This window comes from Cavia porcellus, unplaced genomic scaffold, assembly GCF_034190915.1.
Source record: "Cavia porcellus strain 051 isolate PalLab524CR breed Dunkin Hartley unplaced genomic scaffold, mCavPor4.1 scaffold_38, whole genome shotgun sequence".
NCBI classification, from domain to species: domain Eukaryota; kingdom Metazoa; phylum Chordata; class Mammalia; order Rodentia; family Caviidae; genus Cavia; species Cavia porcellus.
Genome location: NW_026947521.1, coordinates 4702754 through 4718282, shown reverse-complemented (window position 1 = coordinate 4718282; position 15529 = coordinate 4702754). Strand labels below are relative to the sequence as shown.

The following is a 15529-nucleotide window of genomic DNA, read 5'->3' as shown; positions in this document are numbered from 1 at the left end:
TCCGTGGTCCTGATGTCTGATGGGTGGGTTAAGACCGTGTGGGCCACCAGATGGGCACCGGGGACAGTCGAGATGTCTCCTGCCTGGTTGGTTCCATCAACGGGTGTGAACCCCTTCCAGCCGGGTGACAGCAGTGGGGAGGCAAAGGACTGCTCGTAGAGGTATTTTCTTGTCTCATACTTTATATCTTCAGAGCTCCTGGTGTTGAGGGATGGGCACCTGGGGCGCTCCTGGAACCCCCCCCCCCGCCCCATGACCTGCGCCTGTGCCTCTGGTTGCCCTGTCTTGGTTAGCACGTAGGGGACCCCAGTCAGCCAAAGCAAGACTGCCAAGTGACAGCATCAGCCACCCACTTATGCCCTGGGACCTCAGCGCCCTCTAACTGGCTTCACTAGACTGTGGCGACGAGCGGGGGCGGGGCCTCTGGGGGCGGAGTCTCCCGGCGCTTCCGGTCGGGCCGTAGCCTCACAGCGCAGTCCCCAAGCCGGAACCGGGAAGCACCTGCTGTGGCGGGCATGGCCCGCCCGGGCTGGGCGCCCCCGCGGCTGGACGGTTTTGTCCTGACGGAGCGCTTGGGCAGCGGCACATACGCCACGGTATACAAGGCCTACTCCAAGGTGGGTGCGTGCTGGGGCGCAGCGGAGAATCGGGAATCCTTGGTGGTAGTGGCGGCTGACGATTGGGAAACGGAAATGACCTGTTAGGCTAGAGGAGTCCGGGAGGGCTCAGCAGGGACCAGTTGGGAGGTGGTGCGCCGTGCCAGAGGTCTGGGCGACGGGCCTGGTGAACACCTGGGATGCAGGGCAGGTGGCAGAGGCTGGGGATCCCAGCCTGGGGTGAAGTCAGGATTTCAGAATGAGATGCCAAGCCAGGAGGCCAAGTGGGGAGGGTGAGAGAGAGTAGGAGACCGACCCAGAGTCCTTGCAGCCAGGCCTGGCCTAGACACTTTCAGGAAGACACCCCGGATCTCCTCTCTTCCAGAAAGACACCCGAGAAGTGGTAGCCATAAAATGTGTGGCTAAGAAAAGTCTGAATAAGGCGTCGGTGGAAAACCTCCTGACGGAGATAGAGATCCTCAAGGGCATCCGGCACCCCCACATCGTGCAGCTGAAAGACTTCCAGGTGCCAGCCTGGGGCAGGGCTCTCCCAGGGGGCTGGAGAAGGGACAGTCTCTTCAGGCTGCCCCTCTCCCCCTAACCACAGTGGGACAGTGACAATATCTACCTCATCATGGAGTTCTGTGCGGGAGGTGACCTGTCTCGCTTCATCCACGCTCGTAGGATTCTGCCTGAGAAGGTGGCTCGGGTCTTCATGCAGCAGTTGGGTAAAAGCCTTTGACCCCACCTGACACCCATCCCATATTTGCTGCTTTCCCCCCAGCCTTCCCTGTCACCAGGACTAGAGTCATGGCACTTTCTGCCCCACATCCCCATACCTGACTTCAGGACGCTGTGAGAAAGATGAGAAACACCTCATGGGGTGTTCAGGCCTCCACAGTGGAACGTAATATAAAGATCCTCTAGAACATTCTGTGGCCACGTAGGTGGAACTCGAAGTGTTTTGGCAAGGAAAAGCATAAGATCTTTAGTGGTGAGGGCATCACAGGAGGCTTCTGAGAGGAGGGGACAACTGTGAAAGGTGCAGAGGGGAGGAAGGCGGCAAATTCTTAGAAGTGACAGGAGCCTGGTGCTTGTATATAAAGCATTCAGTGGAGCAGTCGGCAGGAAGTAGGGCTGTGCATGGTCGGAGGGGCCGTTGGAAGCCTGAGAAGGGCAGGAATCTGCAGAGAGGAGCTCCTCTGACCTATATTCCCATGGGTCCTGTTATCCAGCTAGTGCCCTGCAGTTCTTGCATGAGCGGAACATCTCTCACCTGGATCTGAAGCCACAGAACATTCTACTGAGCTCCTTGGAGAAGCCCCACCTGAAACTGGCAGGTCTGAGTCCAGAATAACAGCGACAAGAGTTGAGAGTGGATGAGGAGAGGCCTCTGTATGTGGGGCTCCTGCAGCAGCCCTGGATTTTAGGAAGCTCTCTGTTCAGTCATCAGACAGGGTCGGGCTGGGTAATCAGGGCTGATTCCATCGCCAGTCAGCAGAACCTTCTCAGGTCATCCCTCTCAAGGTGTAACAGGTAGAACTGGGGCTTGGTCTGAGTCAGAGTTTGGACTCAGTGTATATACAGGCTTGGGGCCATGTGGAGCCCAGCCCTGCAGCCATCTAAGACAGTGCCTGTAACCTAGGACCAGATAATCTGTCAGCAGAATTGGGGCTGGGACTGTGACTCAGTCTGGGCCATTACGAGCCTTGGACAGAAAAGGGCTTGAGCTAGAGGCTAGAGGACATGGTGTTCTCTAAGCTGTAGGACACTGAGCAACTAGGGGCCCTATCCCTGCAGCTAGTGTAGAAGAAGGTACCCAGAGGCAGGGCAGGTTGGTGAAATTTCTACCCCAGAAGGCAGAGGAGGAGGACATTATAGGCTGGTGATGTGCCCAGGCTGGGCCCAGATTAGATCCTGGTGGGCAGAGAAGTAACCCCAGTGGGGAACCTGGAGCAAGGCTTTATGTGAGGAGCCCAAGCCACTGGGATGTGAACCCTGCTACCTGCCCTTTGCCTCATGTCTCCTGCCTGCAGACTTTGGCTTTGCACAGCACATGTCCCCATGGGATGAGAAGCATGTGCTCCGAGGTTCCCCGCTCTACATGGCCCCTGAGATGGTGTGTCAGCGGCAATATGATGCCCGTGTGGACCTCTGGTCTGTGGGGGTCATCCTGTATGGTAAGACCTCTGTCCCTTGCTCCCTACCTCAAGGGCCAAATTGTGTACTGGGCCAAGGCCTCTCTGGGGACTCTCCTGGCTCAAGGCCCTGCCCTAAGGTGTCAGGTCCCCTCCCTGAGAGCAGGCTGGGCCAAGCTCAACCCCTCCAGCCTCCACTCTACCTTCCTTCCACAGAAGCCCTCTTCGGCAAGCCCCCCTTTGCCTCCAGGTCGTTTTTGGAGCTGGAGGAGAAGATCCGGAGCAACCGGGCGATCGAGGTGGGGGAGCTTTGGCCCATGGGAAGAGCATCAGCAACCTCCTGGGGGTGGAGGGATCAGGGCACAAGCTGAAGGTTTGAGACCCTGTTCCCACCTGTGTAGCTTTGGGAAGGGACCATGGTGGCAGTGGGCGGGCCTTGGCCATCCACGCTCCATCACCCAGCCTCACCCTGTTCCTCTTGAGTCTCAGATGCTCCATCTGTCAGACGTGCCCCTAGACGTGCTGTTGTCCATCCCTGCCTCCTCCCCTACTGCAGCTCCCTTCTCGGCCCCCACTGTCCCGAGACTGCCGGGACCTTCTGAATCGGCTTCTGGAGCGGGATCCCACCCGTCGCATCTCCTTCCAGGACTTCTTTGCCCACCCATGGGTGGACCTAGAGCACATGCCCAGTGGGGAGAGTCTGGCACGAGCGGTTAGCAGGCTGATGACAACAGGGGGCAGGTGGGTGAGGACTAGGTGAGGTCTATTCTGCACCCCATCGTGACAGCAGTGTGCCTGTCCTGCAGACAGCCCTGGTGGTGCAGGCTGTACAGAAGGACCAGGAGGGAGACACCACGGCTGCCCTGTCACTATACTGCAAGGCGCTGGACTTCTTTGTGCCTGCCCTGCACTGTGAGTCCTGAGCTAGGCCTTACCTCCACAGCCAGTGTAGCCCAGCAACAGATTCCAGAGGAAATACCCACTTCAGGACAGGGGGCCAAGGACATCCCTGGAACTTGGTGTCTGGGAGGTTCTGGTCAGCATGGTGTGGAGCAGGGGATCCCCTGACTCCTCATATGAACTGCCCCTTCTGCAGATGAAGTGGATGCCCAGCGGAAGGAGGCAATTAAGGTGAAGGTTGGTGAGACGCCCCCGCTCCATGCTGAAATGGATGGCACAAAGGGGAGGGCCTGAGTACCCCAGCTCTCTTAGGGCGGGGGCTGCCTCTCCCATAGCATAGGTCGGGCAGGGTCAGGCCACCCTCTTCTGGCCCCTGTCCTGGCTATGGTTTGGGGCAGTTGCTGAGGACAGGAGGAGAGCGTGGAAGCAGGCACTGGCAGGGTGGGCAGCCCTCACACCTACCCTCCTACAGGTGGGACAGTACGTGGCCCGTGCCGAGGAGCTCAAGGCCATCGTGACATCCTCCAATCAGGCTCTGCTGCAGCAGGGAACCTCTGCCCGGGAACTGCTAAGAGGTGTGCCCCAGTCCTGGCTGACCCTCACAAACCTCCCTCTTCCCTAGGCAGGCAGGTTCGAGTGACCTCCCTGTGATGTGGAAATGGGCTGGCCTCTCACCCCAACTTTTGCCCCTTATCCCAGAGATGGCCCGGGAAAAGCCACGCCTCCTCGCTGCTCTAGAAGTGGCTGCAGCTGCCATGGCCAAGGTTTGTGCCCAGCAAAGGGTTCTGGATGAGACAGGGAAGACTCTAAATGTGACCCCTAGTGACCAGTGCCCCTGCACTGCAGGAAGAGGAGGCCAGTGGTGGTGGGGAGCAGGATGCTCTGGATCTGTACCAGCACTGCCTAGAGGAGCTGCTGCTGCTGTTGGCAGGTGAAGCCCCTGGCTGTGCCCCCTGCCTGTGCCAGGTAACCTTGCCTTCACCACCTGCCCTTTCTTTACAGCGGAGCCTGCAGGCCGGCGGCGGGATCTGCTTCACACAGAGGTGCCAGCAAAGCTAGGAGGCTGGGCTTTCTCTTCCCTTCTACCTGCTCCTGCCTGTGGGACCATGTCAGGCTCCATGGAGAGATCCCTGCCTTGGGGGTGGCATGTCTGGGCTTTTGGGGCAGAGGGGAGAGGGCAAATGAGAGTCATCAAGGAGGCTGTCCTGGTAGAGCAGGGGTCCTGGGGCGCATTGGAGTGTGGTGGAACTTGGGCAAAAAGCCCTGCTCACCCACCATGGGTGCATCCTCTCTCGGCAGATTCAGAACCTCATGGCTCGGGCTGAGTACCTCAAGGAGCAGATCAAGGTAGTCACAGGAGGGTCTGGTCAGGGTGCGGGTGTGTGGGTCCTTGCCTTTCTGCCTATAGCTATCTGTTTCCTGGTTCCTCCATATGTTGTGGCTCCTGTGTTAGTCTCTGGCTGTTTCACCCCTTGTACTGCTTCAATGTTCTGCAGATGAGAGAGTCTCGCTGGGAAGCAGAGGGCCTGGACAGAGAGGGGTTGTCTGAGTCTGTGCAGAGCTGTGAGTCCTGCCTGGGGTCTGATGCTCCCCACTGGAGGGAGGATAGTGGGGCTGGGCCTGGCTTCTGCCTTTTCTGCTACAGATGTGAGCCTAAACTCACAAGTGAGTGCATTCCTGTAATCCCAGCCCTGCAAAGGCTGAAGCAAAAGGATTACCAGGAGTTCAGGGGCAGCCTGGTCTACATAGAGAGTTCAAGGCCAGCTTGGACTATATAGCTAGACCCTGTCTCACAAAACAAAAAGCAAAGAATGTGACTCCTTTTGCACCCTTCCTCAGCTTGTACCCTGCAGTGACCCAGGACAGCTGGACAGAGCCTGGGACACCCAGAGTGTAGGGCACACTTACCCAGGGGACACCAGGAACCCAGTGGCCCTGTGCACCCTGGTTGGATGGACATCTCCAGGCACTCTACAATGCTCCCTGCATCCCTGGGGTCGCAAGGTCTGCAGGAACTCCTGGCCAGTCTCTGGAAGAAGTTCCCCATGGGGGACCCTTGTCATTTAGTGACTCCTGAGCTCTGCACCTGTCACTTGCTCTGAGAGGAGAGCAGGGCCCTGGGCAGGGACCTTTAGCTCTGACCTCTTGGCCAGCAGGTAGCCACTCCCTGAGCCACCCTTTGTGGATGCCATTACTCTAGTGTACCTCTCCTCACCAGAGTGGGGCACTCAGGGACCCCCATCTTACAGTGTACACTCTGCTGGGGCTCACACCCACCCCTGCCTCAGTCCTGTAAAATTGCCCTTCCAGCCTGATATTAGGTTCTTTGCAGGGGCACACACGGTTCAGGGGTACGCACGGCTCAGGGGCATAGTCCTCAGTCCTTGTCCTTCCCTGGGAAACATTCCATGCTAGCCACAGAGCTGGGACTGCAGGATACCCGGTGCAGACCAGACTGCCTGGTCTTAGGCCTGATGCTGCTGCCACACTGCTGTGTGACTGTGGGTTGCCCTTTCTCTTTTCTGGGCCTGGGTCTCCATCTCTGCTGGGCCCATGATACCTCTGTAGCCCATGCAGCTCTTTTGAGGACAGGGTGACTTTGCCCTGGAGAGGAATGTACGCACTGGATGGGTTTGTGTTAAAAAGCTGAGAGGTTGTTGGTGACTCTAAACCCTTTTGCTCTTAAACACCGCCTTGGGGAGTAGTCCTGTGTCCTCCCCTGGAGGTTGGGTGTAAACGAATGCAATTCGTTTCTCTTATTAAATTATTTTCTGCATTTGTGTGATTGATTCTTCTTGCCTCTGGGAAAACTAGAGAGGCATCTCTGCTCAGGCAGGGGTGAGGGACCTGAAAAGTTAGGGAAGCTGAGACAAGCTGGGGAGTTGCAGCGGGGAGCAGTAGGTACACCCTCAGCCTGGGATATCAAGCTGACTTCTGTTCTTTTTATCACCCAAGGAATGGGACAGTGGAGGCACGGGGAACCGAGCACAACTCTTACCCTCCACACCTCGGCTGAATGGCAAGAGTTGGCCCCTAAGTGCCCATCCATCCCCTGCCAGGATCCCCTGGCCTCTCACCTGTCTTACCTTGGACCCATGGTGGGCTGGAGTGGGGAAAAGGCAGGGTCGTTTCCAGCAGGCTCTGTGCTCTTGGTGTGACCAGTTCTTGTTGGAAGCATTCCTGATGATTAAGGGAGGGAGTACCCCAGACAGTCAGCGGGAGCTGCTCCTTAGGCTTTGCAACATCACATAGGTGTGCTCCCCACTCCTGGAGGCAGGGGTGGAGAGGTGCTGGTTTTGAGTTGGGTGACTACTGGCCAGCGTTCTCTCAGGGAACCAACTCTAGCCACCAGGGGGTGTTGTGGAGCAGGCGCTGTGGTAGGTCCATCAGCCTTTTACTTTCTGGGGAGGACAAGGATGAGGGTAGGTGTCCAAAGGGCATTGGTAATGAGGTAGTGTACATGGGCTGGATGTATATAAGTGTGAAATAAGATGTCATTTTGTAGTCTAAGGAGAAAGACATTATCTCTGCAAATGGGCCAGATGACAATATAGCTGAGCATCATGGCCATACCAGTAATCCCAGTGTTCTGGGAGGCTGAGGCAGAAAGATCACAAATTTAGCCAGGTGTGATGGCTCATGCCTGTAATCCCAGCACTTGGGAGGCTGAGCCAGGAGGTTCCTTGTGAGTTCAAGACCAGCCTAGGCTACAAAGTGAGCTCAAGGCCAGCCTGAACTGCAATGCGAGACCCTGTCTCAAAAAGACAAAAAAAAAAAAAAAAAAAGAAAGAAAGAAAGATCACAAATTTGAGCTTGGGCAATTTATTGAGGCCCTGTCTCATAAATAAATAAATGGCTGTGGATGTAGCTCAACACAAAAGCCCCAGGTTCAATACTCAAACAAAAAAGTTATTTCTACCTCTCATCTTCAAAACTTTGAAAGTCTCAAGGCAGGACCTGTGTCCCTCAGCAATGTCCAGGTCCCCACCCTACCTTGCCCTCCACTTCCACTCAGTTACCCAAGCTCAGAGCCAACCCTGGACCACACCAGGAGCATACCTGAATGTGAATTCAGCCTAGAGAGAGGGAGGTGAGCCTCTGAGGGACCCAAGTGTCATCATTGTACCTGCCTGCCCCTCCTATGGCTCACTGAGAAGAGGGCAGAGGATAATTTGGGTTTCTGTTTGGGTCACCTGGAAGGGCTTTTGTCTCCAGAGGCCAGATTGCCACCTCAGCCCTCCCTGAAGGTAAGGCTGGGGCTTCAGAGGAAGGGGACAGCAATGACCACTTTCCCCACACTAACTCACACTCAGACCTCCATGCTCGAAGCCCTGTGTGTGCTCATGCTTGTGGTTCCCTGCATGGATGGCTGCGTGCCTGCAGGCACAGTGCTCTCCCAGGCAGGCTGAGGCAGCCAGGACCCTGGCCACCCCGCTTCCAACCCTCACGCAGCCTGGGAACAGTGGGGACAGGAAGACTTCAGGTTAGATGCAGGGCAATGGGGTCCAGGGGACAGAATAGGAACCCCCACCCTTGCCCCGCTGAACATCAGCTGTGTCAGCAGGCATTGTCAGCATCGAGATGCAGTGAGGGAATACACCCAGATGTCCCCAACGCCTGCCCAGGGCCTCTGGTGTCTGCAGAGGGACCATCTGGCTATTGGGAAAGAGAGATCTGTGCACCCCCAGCCTTGGTCGCCCTCCCCAACTCCCCCGGGACCAGATGGCCTCAGAATGTCACCCTCTTGCTGCTGAGACCTGGCTTGCTGGCTTGAGCTGTCTGGATGGAGGAAGCAGGAGGGGGACTAGAGACTCTGCAGATAGGGTCAGGTGTCACTGATCTTCCTGAGGTCAGTTAGAGTAGAACTGGAGCCCCAATGGTGTACAGGGGAGATGGATAGGTGGCCATCTTGGTTTCCTCTCATTCCCTGGGAATGGAAGAGCACCTGTGACATTTCCTGTTTTCTCAGACCATCTGCAAGGGAAAAAAGGAAAAGAAAAGGGGAAGAGAACAGAAGTGTGGAAGAGAAAGGCCCAGATCCCTGGGCTCTGGTCCATGGGGGCCTTGTGGTAGGTTCTAGGCACTGTGGAAAGGGGAGCCTGGGTGACAAGTGGGTTTCTTTGTGGCCTTCGCATCACACCAATTGGGTAGGCATTTAGGAAGCACACGATGCTCTAAAATAAGAGTAGAATGGAACAAAATGGAGAGCAGGACAACCACCACCAGAGCCAGAGGGCCTGGAGCAGGGCAGGTGCGGGAGGATACCAATTCAGGAATGAGAGGGACACAACAGGGCTGGCAGAGAAATAAAAGGGACCACAGCAGGCAGGGTGAGGGTCCCCTCAGCCTGCCCTCCTTACTCACCTCAGTATGAGCCAGAAAACTGGCTCCTTCCACCCTAGAGCCTCTCTGACCCCATGCCAGGGTCACTGTAGATAGGTCGGGGCCTCTCAGGTGTCCCTATCTTTGAAGGAATCATCTCGGAGACCCAGCACCCCCTTTCCTGACCCCAGGCACCCAACAGCCCTTCTCTGACAGGGCTCAGTGAGTACCCCCCCTGCCGCCGCTGCCTGCCACTCTGCCCTGCTTTGGACCCAGCATAGCGCGAAGCAGGCAGGGGCTGTCGGATCCTATTAGGCAGAGGGCCCCAGAGGGTGCAGCACTGACGCGGGTCCTGTTGCTACGCGTGGCTGAGCCTCCTCCAGCTTTGGAAGGTCAGGAGGGGGTTGTCCCTGGTGCAGGGCCCTGCCGAGGATCTCAGGATAGCAAAGTGGGGGTGAGGTGGGGGTGCAGGTGGTGACAGCCCTGGACCTCCAGCTCCTGCTTGCTGTCTTTCAGCCCCTGCGCAGTTTTGAGGCCCATGTTCTCATTCCCAAGGAGTCTTGCGGACACTGTGCCCTTGAACCGGCCTGCTCCCACTGGTCCATCTTGGTGGCTCCCAGAGGCCCCGTTCAACCTCTGTCAGTCCAGTCCCCAGGCTGAGGGCACTAGGCAGCCTGCACTGACCTTCCCCCAGCCTGCCTTGGGATTCCTGCCCAGGGAACCCAATCCCTACCCCACCACACACCTCTGCTGTGGCCCAGCCCTACAGGGGCACAGGGTGACACTTGAGCTCTTTACTTTTGCATTTTTAAAAAAATGTCTCAACTCATGCTTCACTGCATGAGTTTGTGTCTACAAACTCCTCAGTGGGCACCAGGCGTAGTGATAGGACCAGCTTCCTGCTTCACACCAGGCTTCCTGGGGCCACCTCAGGCTGAGTATCAGCCAGTCACAGTCAGATGCAGCATCACATGGTCTTTGCACTTCTCCTCCCTCTCACTTTGTTTTAAAAACATGTTACTGTCAATTGATATGGTCTGTCACATGCCAAGGATAGTACATACAGATGGTCACCTTTTGGGGTCAGAGGTGTGGCTCAGTGGGTGGCAAAGTGCCTGATCAGCATGTAAGAGGCTGTAGGTCCCAATCCCATCATGATCAGTAGGAAAGAAACACATAGGCACCCTGTGAAACATTTATCATTGTTATTCTGGGCAGGCTCGGATAGGGAAAGGACCTGGAGGAAACCACACAGTACTGCTGGGCTGAGGTGCAGTCCCTTTGTCTTCTGGTTCCATCTGTTTATCCATTGCATCTTGAGGATGGGTACAGACAAAAGGGCTGGAGTCTGCTGTGGTCTTAGGCAACACTCCCACGTCCCATCTTGTCATATACAACCCCATCCAGCTGGGTGCCATATCTGTCCCAGTGGCTGAGTCCATCTTAGTTCACCCAGTCCCAGGCTAGACCTTCTGCTCCCTTACCCAAGGTTCTAAAAGAGGAGAGCCTGAACTTCCTATAGGGGCTGGCACCAATGTCCCCTGGCACTGATGCCCCTCCCTCCTTTGAAGCTGTAGGTGAGGAGGAAGAGGTCACCCTTCCAAGGGTAGAGTCTGGGGATGTGAGCTCCCAGAGTTAAGGTCAGGAAGCAGGGGGAAGATGGCTATGTCATCTGGAATTTTTATTTTTCACTGAGGTGGGAGAGGAGATTCCAGCTATGGAATCCACACAGAGAAAGAGTTCTACAGGGACAGAACAGAAATTGGCTGGGCCCTGGGCCCAGAGAGGCCTGGAGCTGCCTAGGCTGCTGCTCAGTGCCAGCCCCATCCTTGGCACTCTGCCCCTCTCACCATTGCTCCACTTCAGAGCCTGGGTGGCAGCTGCTATAGCTGTGGAGCAGCCATTGCCATGCTCCACATGGCAGGGTGCCATGCCAGAATCTTAGACATTACAGGGTCTTTTCCCATTTTACAGATGAAGAGATGAGGCCAGAAAGAGCAGGCTTCAAGAACAATAAAGGTAGAGACTGGGATGTAGCCTCCTGTGTGCTGAGGGTGCTGCCCAGGGTCCCCTCTGGCAGCATCTGGGGCTATTGACCAAAAAGGCTGGGTACACAGAGGATGTCTCTGTGTGTGCCAGGGGTTTCATGTCCCTCTGTAACTGCATCTGTGTTCAGGAAGTTGGGGCACACCCAGAGAGGACCAGCTCTTTTCTACAGGCTTGGAGGTCTCCTGGGCTGATTGCCGGGGAGGGTCTTACGGGCTAGGATGAGGAATGGGTACAAGCAAGAAGGGTCAGAAGCCAAGCTGGGGCAAGGAGCAGAGCTCCAGTGGGGTACAAGTACCTTTTGGCCCTCATGGAAGCCCAGCCCTCTGGCTGTCCCTGCAGCCACCCCAGGGGACACAGTCACATGATGTAGCACTTCTCAGCAGATTGCTTGAGCTCTCCCAGTGTAGTCTGGGCCTTGTCCTTGAGGGAGCCGATATCCAAGCCAGGGAGGCTGGCCAGTTGCCCAAGCACCGAAGCCTTCTCCTCCTCCTCCTCTGTGTCCTCCTCGATCATCTTGGCCAGCTCCCGGGGCAGCTCCACGTCCCCCCCTGCCATCTGGATCTGACTCTCGTCTGTCTCATTCTGAAAGGAAGAGGTGTGGGCTGAGGGGCAGGGAAGGAGCCTGGCCTGGGTGTCAGGCCCCCGCGTTCCCACACCCTAGGACATGGAGACCTCACGCTTTGCCACTGCATGGTGAGTAAAAAGGGAACAGGATTGCAGGAAATCACAACTGTCACCATCAGCTAGGTCTTAGGTGACTACAGTTAACCACACTGAAGGACACAGCCAGCAACAGTGATGAGTATCATTTAACCACCCTGTGCATGGCTGATGTCAAGCTAGAAAAGCGTTAGGAGGTAGCTACTTTTGTCTCCACATTACAAATAAGGAAACAAAGGTTCAGATCACTTAAAGAAGTAAATTGCCTGCCTCACACAACCAGGAAGGGGAGGAGCTGGATTCAAACCTATGTCCCTGATGTCAATGTCCATGTTCTGTATGGCATCAACTGATAGCCAGTGCATTTTGGGGTCCCTCTCGGAGGAGCTGGGACTTTCTTCCTTGTATCCTACTTAGCTAAATCCAAGTCCTTGCCTCAGTTCCCTGATGGCAGGCACAATTGTGTCATCTCTCTCTCTGTGTCACCCTGTACTAGGACTTGAACCCAGGGCCTTTGCGCTGTGCTACTTCAGCCCTTTTTTATATTGCTAATTTTAAGATAAATTCTCACTAAATTGCTAAGTTGTCCAGTCTGGGCCCAAACTTGTGATCCTCCTGCTTCAGCCTTGCAGAATACTGGATGCTGGGATGGCAAGTGTACACCACCATACTTGACTGTGTCATATCTCTTCTATGCTCAGTGCCAGCATTTGATGAATGACTCCATTTACTCTCAGATGGGCTAACATAAGTCAGGCTTTCCAGACCAGTTTGTCCCTTTGAGAAACTTTCAAAAGACCAGTGCCCTGTGGGGAGCCAGAGGCAGCAGGGCCTCAGTAAGCATTTGTTGCATGAGTGCATGTGATATCCCTGTATTTGATCTTTCAGTTCAAGTGAAGATCAAGGTCAGGAGTGCTGATAGCACTTTACTTCTTTGTCCCTGCAGAGCCTAGCACAATTCTGGGCAAATGAAGGTAATATTTTTGGAGTGGTTTTTGCCTCAGTTTCCTCCCTAGGCATATGAACACACTCATATGCTTATGTGCTGCACTACCTGGGGCAGATTAGGGGATGACAGCCTCTGAGAGCTCCTGGGCTGCCTGGCCAGTGAGGGCACCTTTGTTCTCTTCAGGTGCCCGGGTGCCTGGGGAACAGGCTCAAACTTCACCTCTGCTTGGTTGCACGACCTTAGCCAAGTCCTTTCTTGTCTCTGAGCCTCAGTTTCCTCACCCATATGTGGGTGACAGCTGCTTGGCAGTATTACTGGGGGTTTGGGTGAGACTGTGAAGGCAAAGATGTTCACACATCTGGCACACACACATCACCTGCCTTCTGTCCTCCACTTCACCCTGTGTGTTCAGAAGTCCCAGGAAAAAAATCCACTTTCTGCCTCTTCTGAGCCTTCGTGGGCTGGGCCTGATCGAGCTTTGGGAGGTGGGGTTGGAGAGGAGAAGGGACCTGGACTGACACCAGAAACACAAACCCGAGTCTCCAGAGAACTGGGGCTTTCCCTCAGCATCAAGGCCTGGCTTGAAGGGAGCTGGTTAACCCAGCAGCTCACGAACAAATGAGTGGAAAAAGGAACAAGAAACGAAAACATTGGGCTGGGGATTTAGCTCAGCAGCATAAGCGCCTGCCTTGCAAGCAGGCAGTCGTGAGTTCGATCCCTGGTACCGATAAAAACAAAAAAGACAAAAAAAAAAAAAAAAAAAAAGAAAAGAAAAAAAAAAGAAACGAAAACATCTAACTGAGCACATCATGAGGTTTATGGGCTGAGAGTGGCAACACCCCCTGGCTGAAGGACCTCAGGGTCCCAGCTTTGCCTTGAAGCCCTGTGTACCTTGGGCAGTCGGTATTTGTCTCGGAAATGACTCCGCAGCGTGGCCCGCTCCGCTTTTCTCTGCGTGAACTGCGCATCCCGCTCCATCCTGTGGAGGGATGGGGTGATGTCACCGCAAGGGCTGAGGGGGCTGTGAGGGAGGGGTCTCAGGGTGTGGCAGCAGGTGGCGTTGGTCCCACTTGATGGCCAGTGGGAAGTTAGGATGCTTGAACCTGGCCTGCTAGGTGAGTGTGCTCCCTGACTCCAGCACAGTGCCCCATTGCCACAGCTCTGTTGTAGAGCTTTACCATGTGCCTTTCCCTCCCTGACAACTGTGTCCCATGGTGGAGAGTATTCAGAGCAGACTCAGTCTCCCATCAGGGCTCCATTACTACTGTGTAAGCCACTTACCTTCATCTTCTGGAAGGTGGGGATGAGAACTTGCAACTCACAAAACTGCCACAACTAAGTGAAATAACCATAACTAATGTTTAATGATGATTTCCTCATGCCAGCCACTGCACTAAATGGTTTACACACATGAAGTCATTTTATCTTTATAAATATTTAAGTCATGTAGTACGATTAACCAGTCCATTTCCAGAAGAGGAAGGGTGGCACAAGAAGGCTAAGTAACTTGCCTGAAGTAACCCAGTTAATAAGAAGCCAAGCCAGGACATGTACCCAGAGTCCAGTTCCTAACTCCATCCCAGCTCTGCTCTGTCCCAGAACTGCAGGAATGCAATGGGTTCATTTTTTGCAAGAGTGCCTGCATCTCAGGACCCATTTCTGCACCTCTGAGCCCCTTCTGAGCAGCTCTTTTCTCAGAGCCCAAGGCTCAGAAGAGCCCTTGTCAGAAGGCTCGGGCCAGATCGGATTAAGGGATTACCTGTTTCATCAGAGATGCACGTGCACTCGCCTCCCCATCCCAGGCACAGGTCTTCCTTCCCCACTCCCTCAGGGTCACAGGTAGCTGGAACAGGGTCCTGGGTGTGTTCCCTGGCAGGGAGCAGCTGGAGGACACCCTCTCCCCAGCCTTTTGGCAAGTTCAGGGAGGAAGAGAAAGGGTCTTGTGCTGCAAGCTGGCCCATGGGTGGCCCGGCGGCTGCGAATATCTGTGTGTGTGTGTTTGCGGGGGATCATTGGGGCCAGGTATCCCACTCACTTCTCTTCCACCAGTTGCTTCTGATACTCCTCGTACTCCTCTCGGCTCATGCCCTGCGCCTCGGCGGCCGATTTGTCCCCATCTCCCTTGTCCTCGCCGCCTCCCAGGCTCCCAGTGAGGTTCTTCAGCTGGCCACCCACCATGGTCTTCACCATGAACGCCATGGTCTCAGCCGGCAGAGACAACAGGCGTCGGGCGTCCGCGCGGGCGATGCACGTCCGCACCGACTTCAGCACTGGGATCGCGGACAGCTCCCTAGAGCCCCGCCCCATTCTCCCGGCCCCGCCCCGCCCCGCAGCCCCTCCCCCGCAGGCAAGGGGCGCGCACGGGGCTGAAACGGCGGGACCACGTGCGGCCGCGCTCGCCACGTGCTTCGGTTCCCCGCGCTGAGCTTTCGGCCCCGCTGGCGGCGGATTAGGGGCTGCGGTGGTGGGGTCGCTCCCGGGGGGACCCTGCCTTCCTCTCCTCCTCCATTCCCTCCGCACCATTCATAACCTGGATTCCAGGTGCGTGATGGGGACAGCAGCGAAAGGCAGAAACTCATTCCAGTCCCCTCCCCTCCTCCATGCTGACCCCAGCAGCTGCACAGCGTAAAGGGAGGCAGCGGGGAACACGAGCAGGAATCCGTTGTGGCTCAGGAGTTGCTTCTGGAGTTCCTCTGTCACACGCCTGTCCTGCTGTCCCTAGGGCTCCGAAGAGGGGGAGAATGGTTTGGCGATTGGCTGAGGCAGGAGGGACCCTTTGAAACACCACTCCTTGTGCTGGGTGAGTCTAGGAACAGAGCTACTGGCAGCTTGACCCCCTCTCCTCAGGGCTGGTGGTGTGTGTTCTTCCTGTTAAGAAAGACCTCGGCCTCCCTGCAGCGTGGAGCCCACCCAGC

General features: G+C 55.8%; 2 protein-coding genes across 10 annotated transcripts; one reads left to right on the top strand and one right to left on the bottom strand.

Moving 5' to 3' along the window:
• Positions 1–437: 437 nt before the first annotated feature.
• On the top strand, positions 438–6410 carry Ulk3 (unc-51 like kinase 3). 8 transcript variants are annotated; one of them, XM_013145625.3, is made up of 16 exons: positions 438–617; positions 982–1122; positions 1204–1324; positions 1832–1936; positions 2633–2776; positions 2951–3033; positions 3291–3446; positions 3541–3646; positions 3831–3865; positions 4107–4209; positions 4334–4398; positions 4481–4565; positions 4637–4677; positions 4934–4981; positions 5131–5197; positions 5474–6410. In XM_013145625.3, the coding sequence occupies exons 1-16, from the start codon at positions 516–518 to the stop codon at positions 5488–5490; spliced, it is 1419 nt and encodes a 472-aa protein (XP_013001079.1). In that variant the 5' UTR covers positions 438–515; the 3' UTR covers positions 5491–6410. The 8 variants fall into 8 exon arrangements, 7 of the variants coding, with proteins under 7 accessions (XP_013001079.1, XP_023418068.1, XP_005000883.1 ...); XM_023562300.2 differs by having other exon boundaries at positions 3831–3871; positions 4649–4677; XM_005000826.4 differs by having other exon boundaries at positions 3831–3871.
• Positions 6411–10142: 3732 nt separating this feature from the next.
• Positions 10143–15455, bottom strand: Cplx3 (complexin 3). Of its 2 annotated transcripts, XR_010045610.1 has the most exons (4): positions 14650–15455; positions 13506–13593; positions 11301–11587; positions 10143–10271 (listed from the first exon to the last, which is right to left on the bottom strand). XR_010045610.1 is itself a non-coding variant. In XM_003463581.4 (3 exons), exons 1-3 carry the CDS (start codon positions 15135–15137, stop codon positions 11363–11365), a joined length of 801 nt encoding a protein of 266 aa, XP_003463629.2. In that variant the 5' UTR covers positions 15138–15455; the 3' UTR covers positions 10143–11362. The 2 variants fall into 2 exon arrangements, 1 of the variants encoding a protein (XP_003463629.2); XM_003463581.4 differs by having other exon boundaries at positions 10143–11587.
• Between the last annotated feature and the right edge of the window lie 74 nt (positions 15456–15529).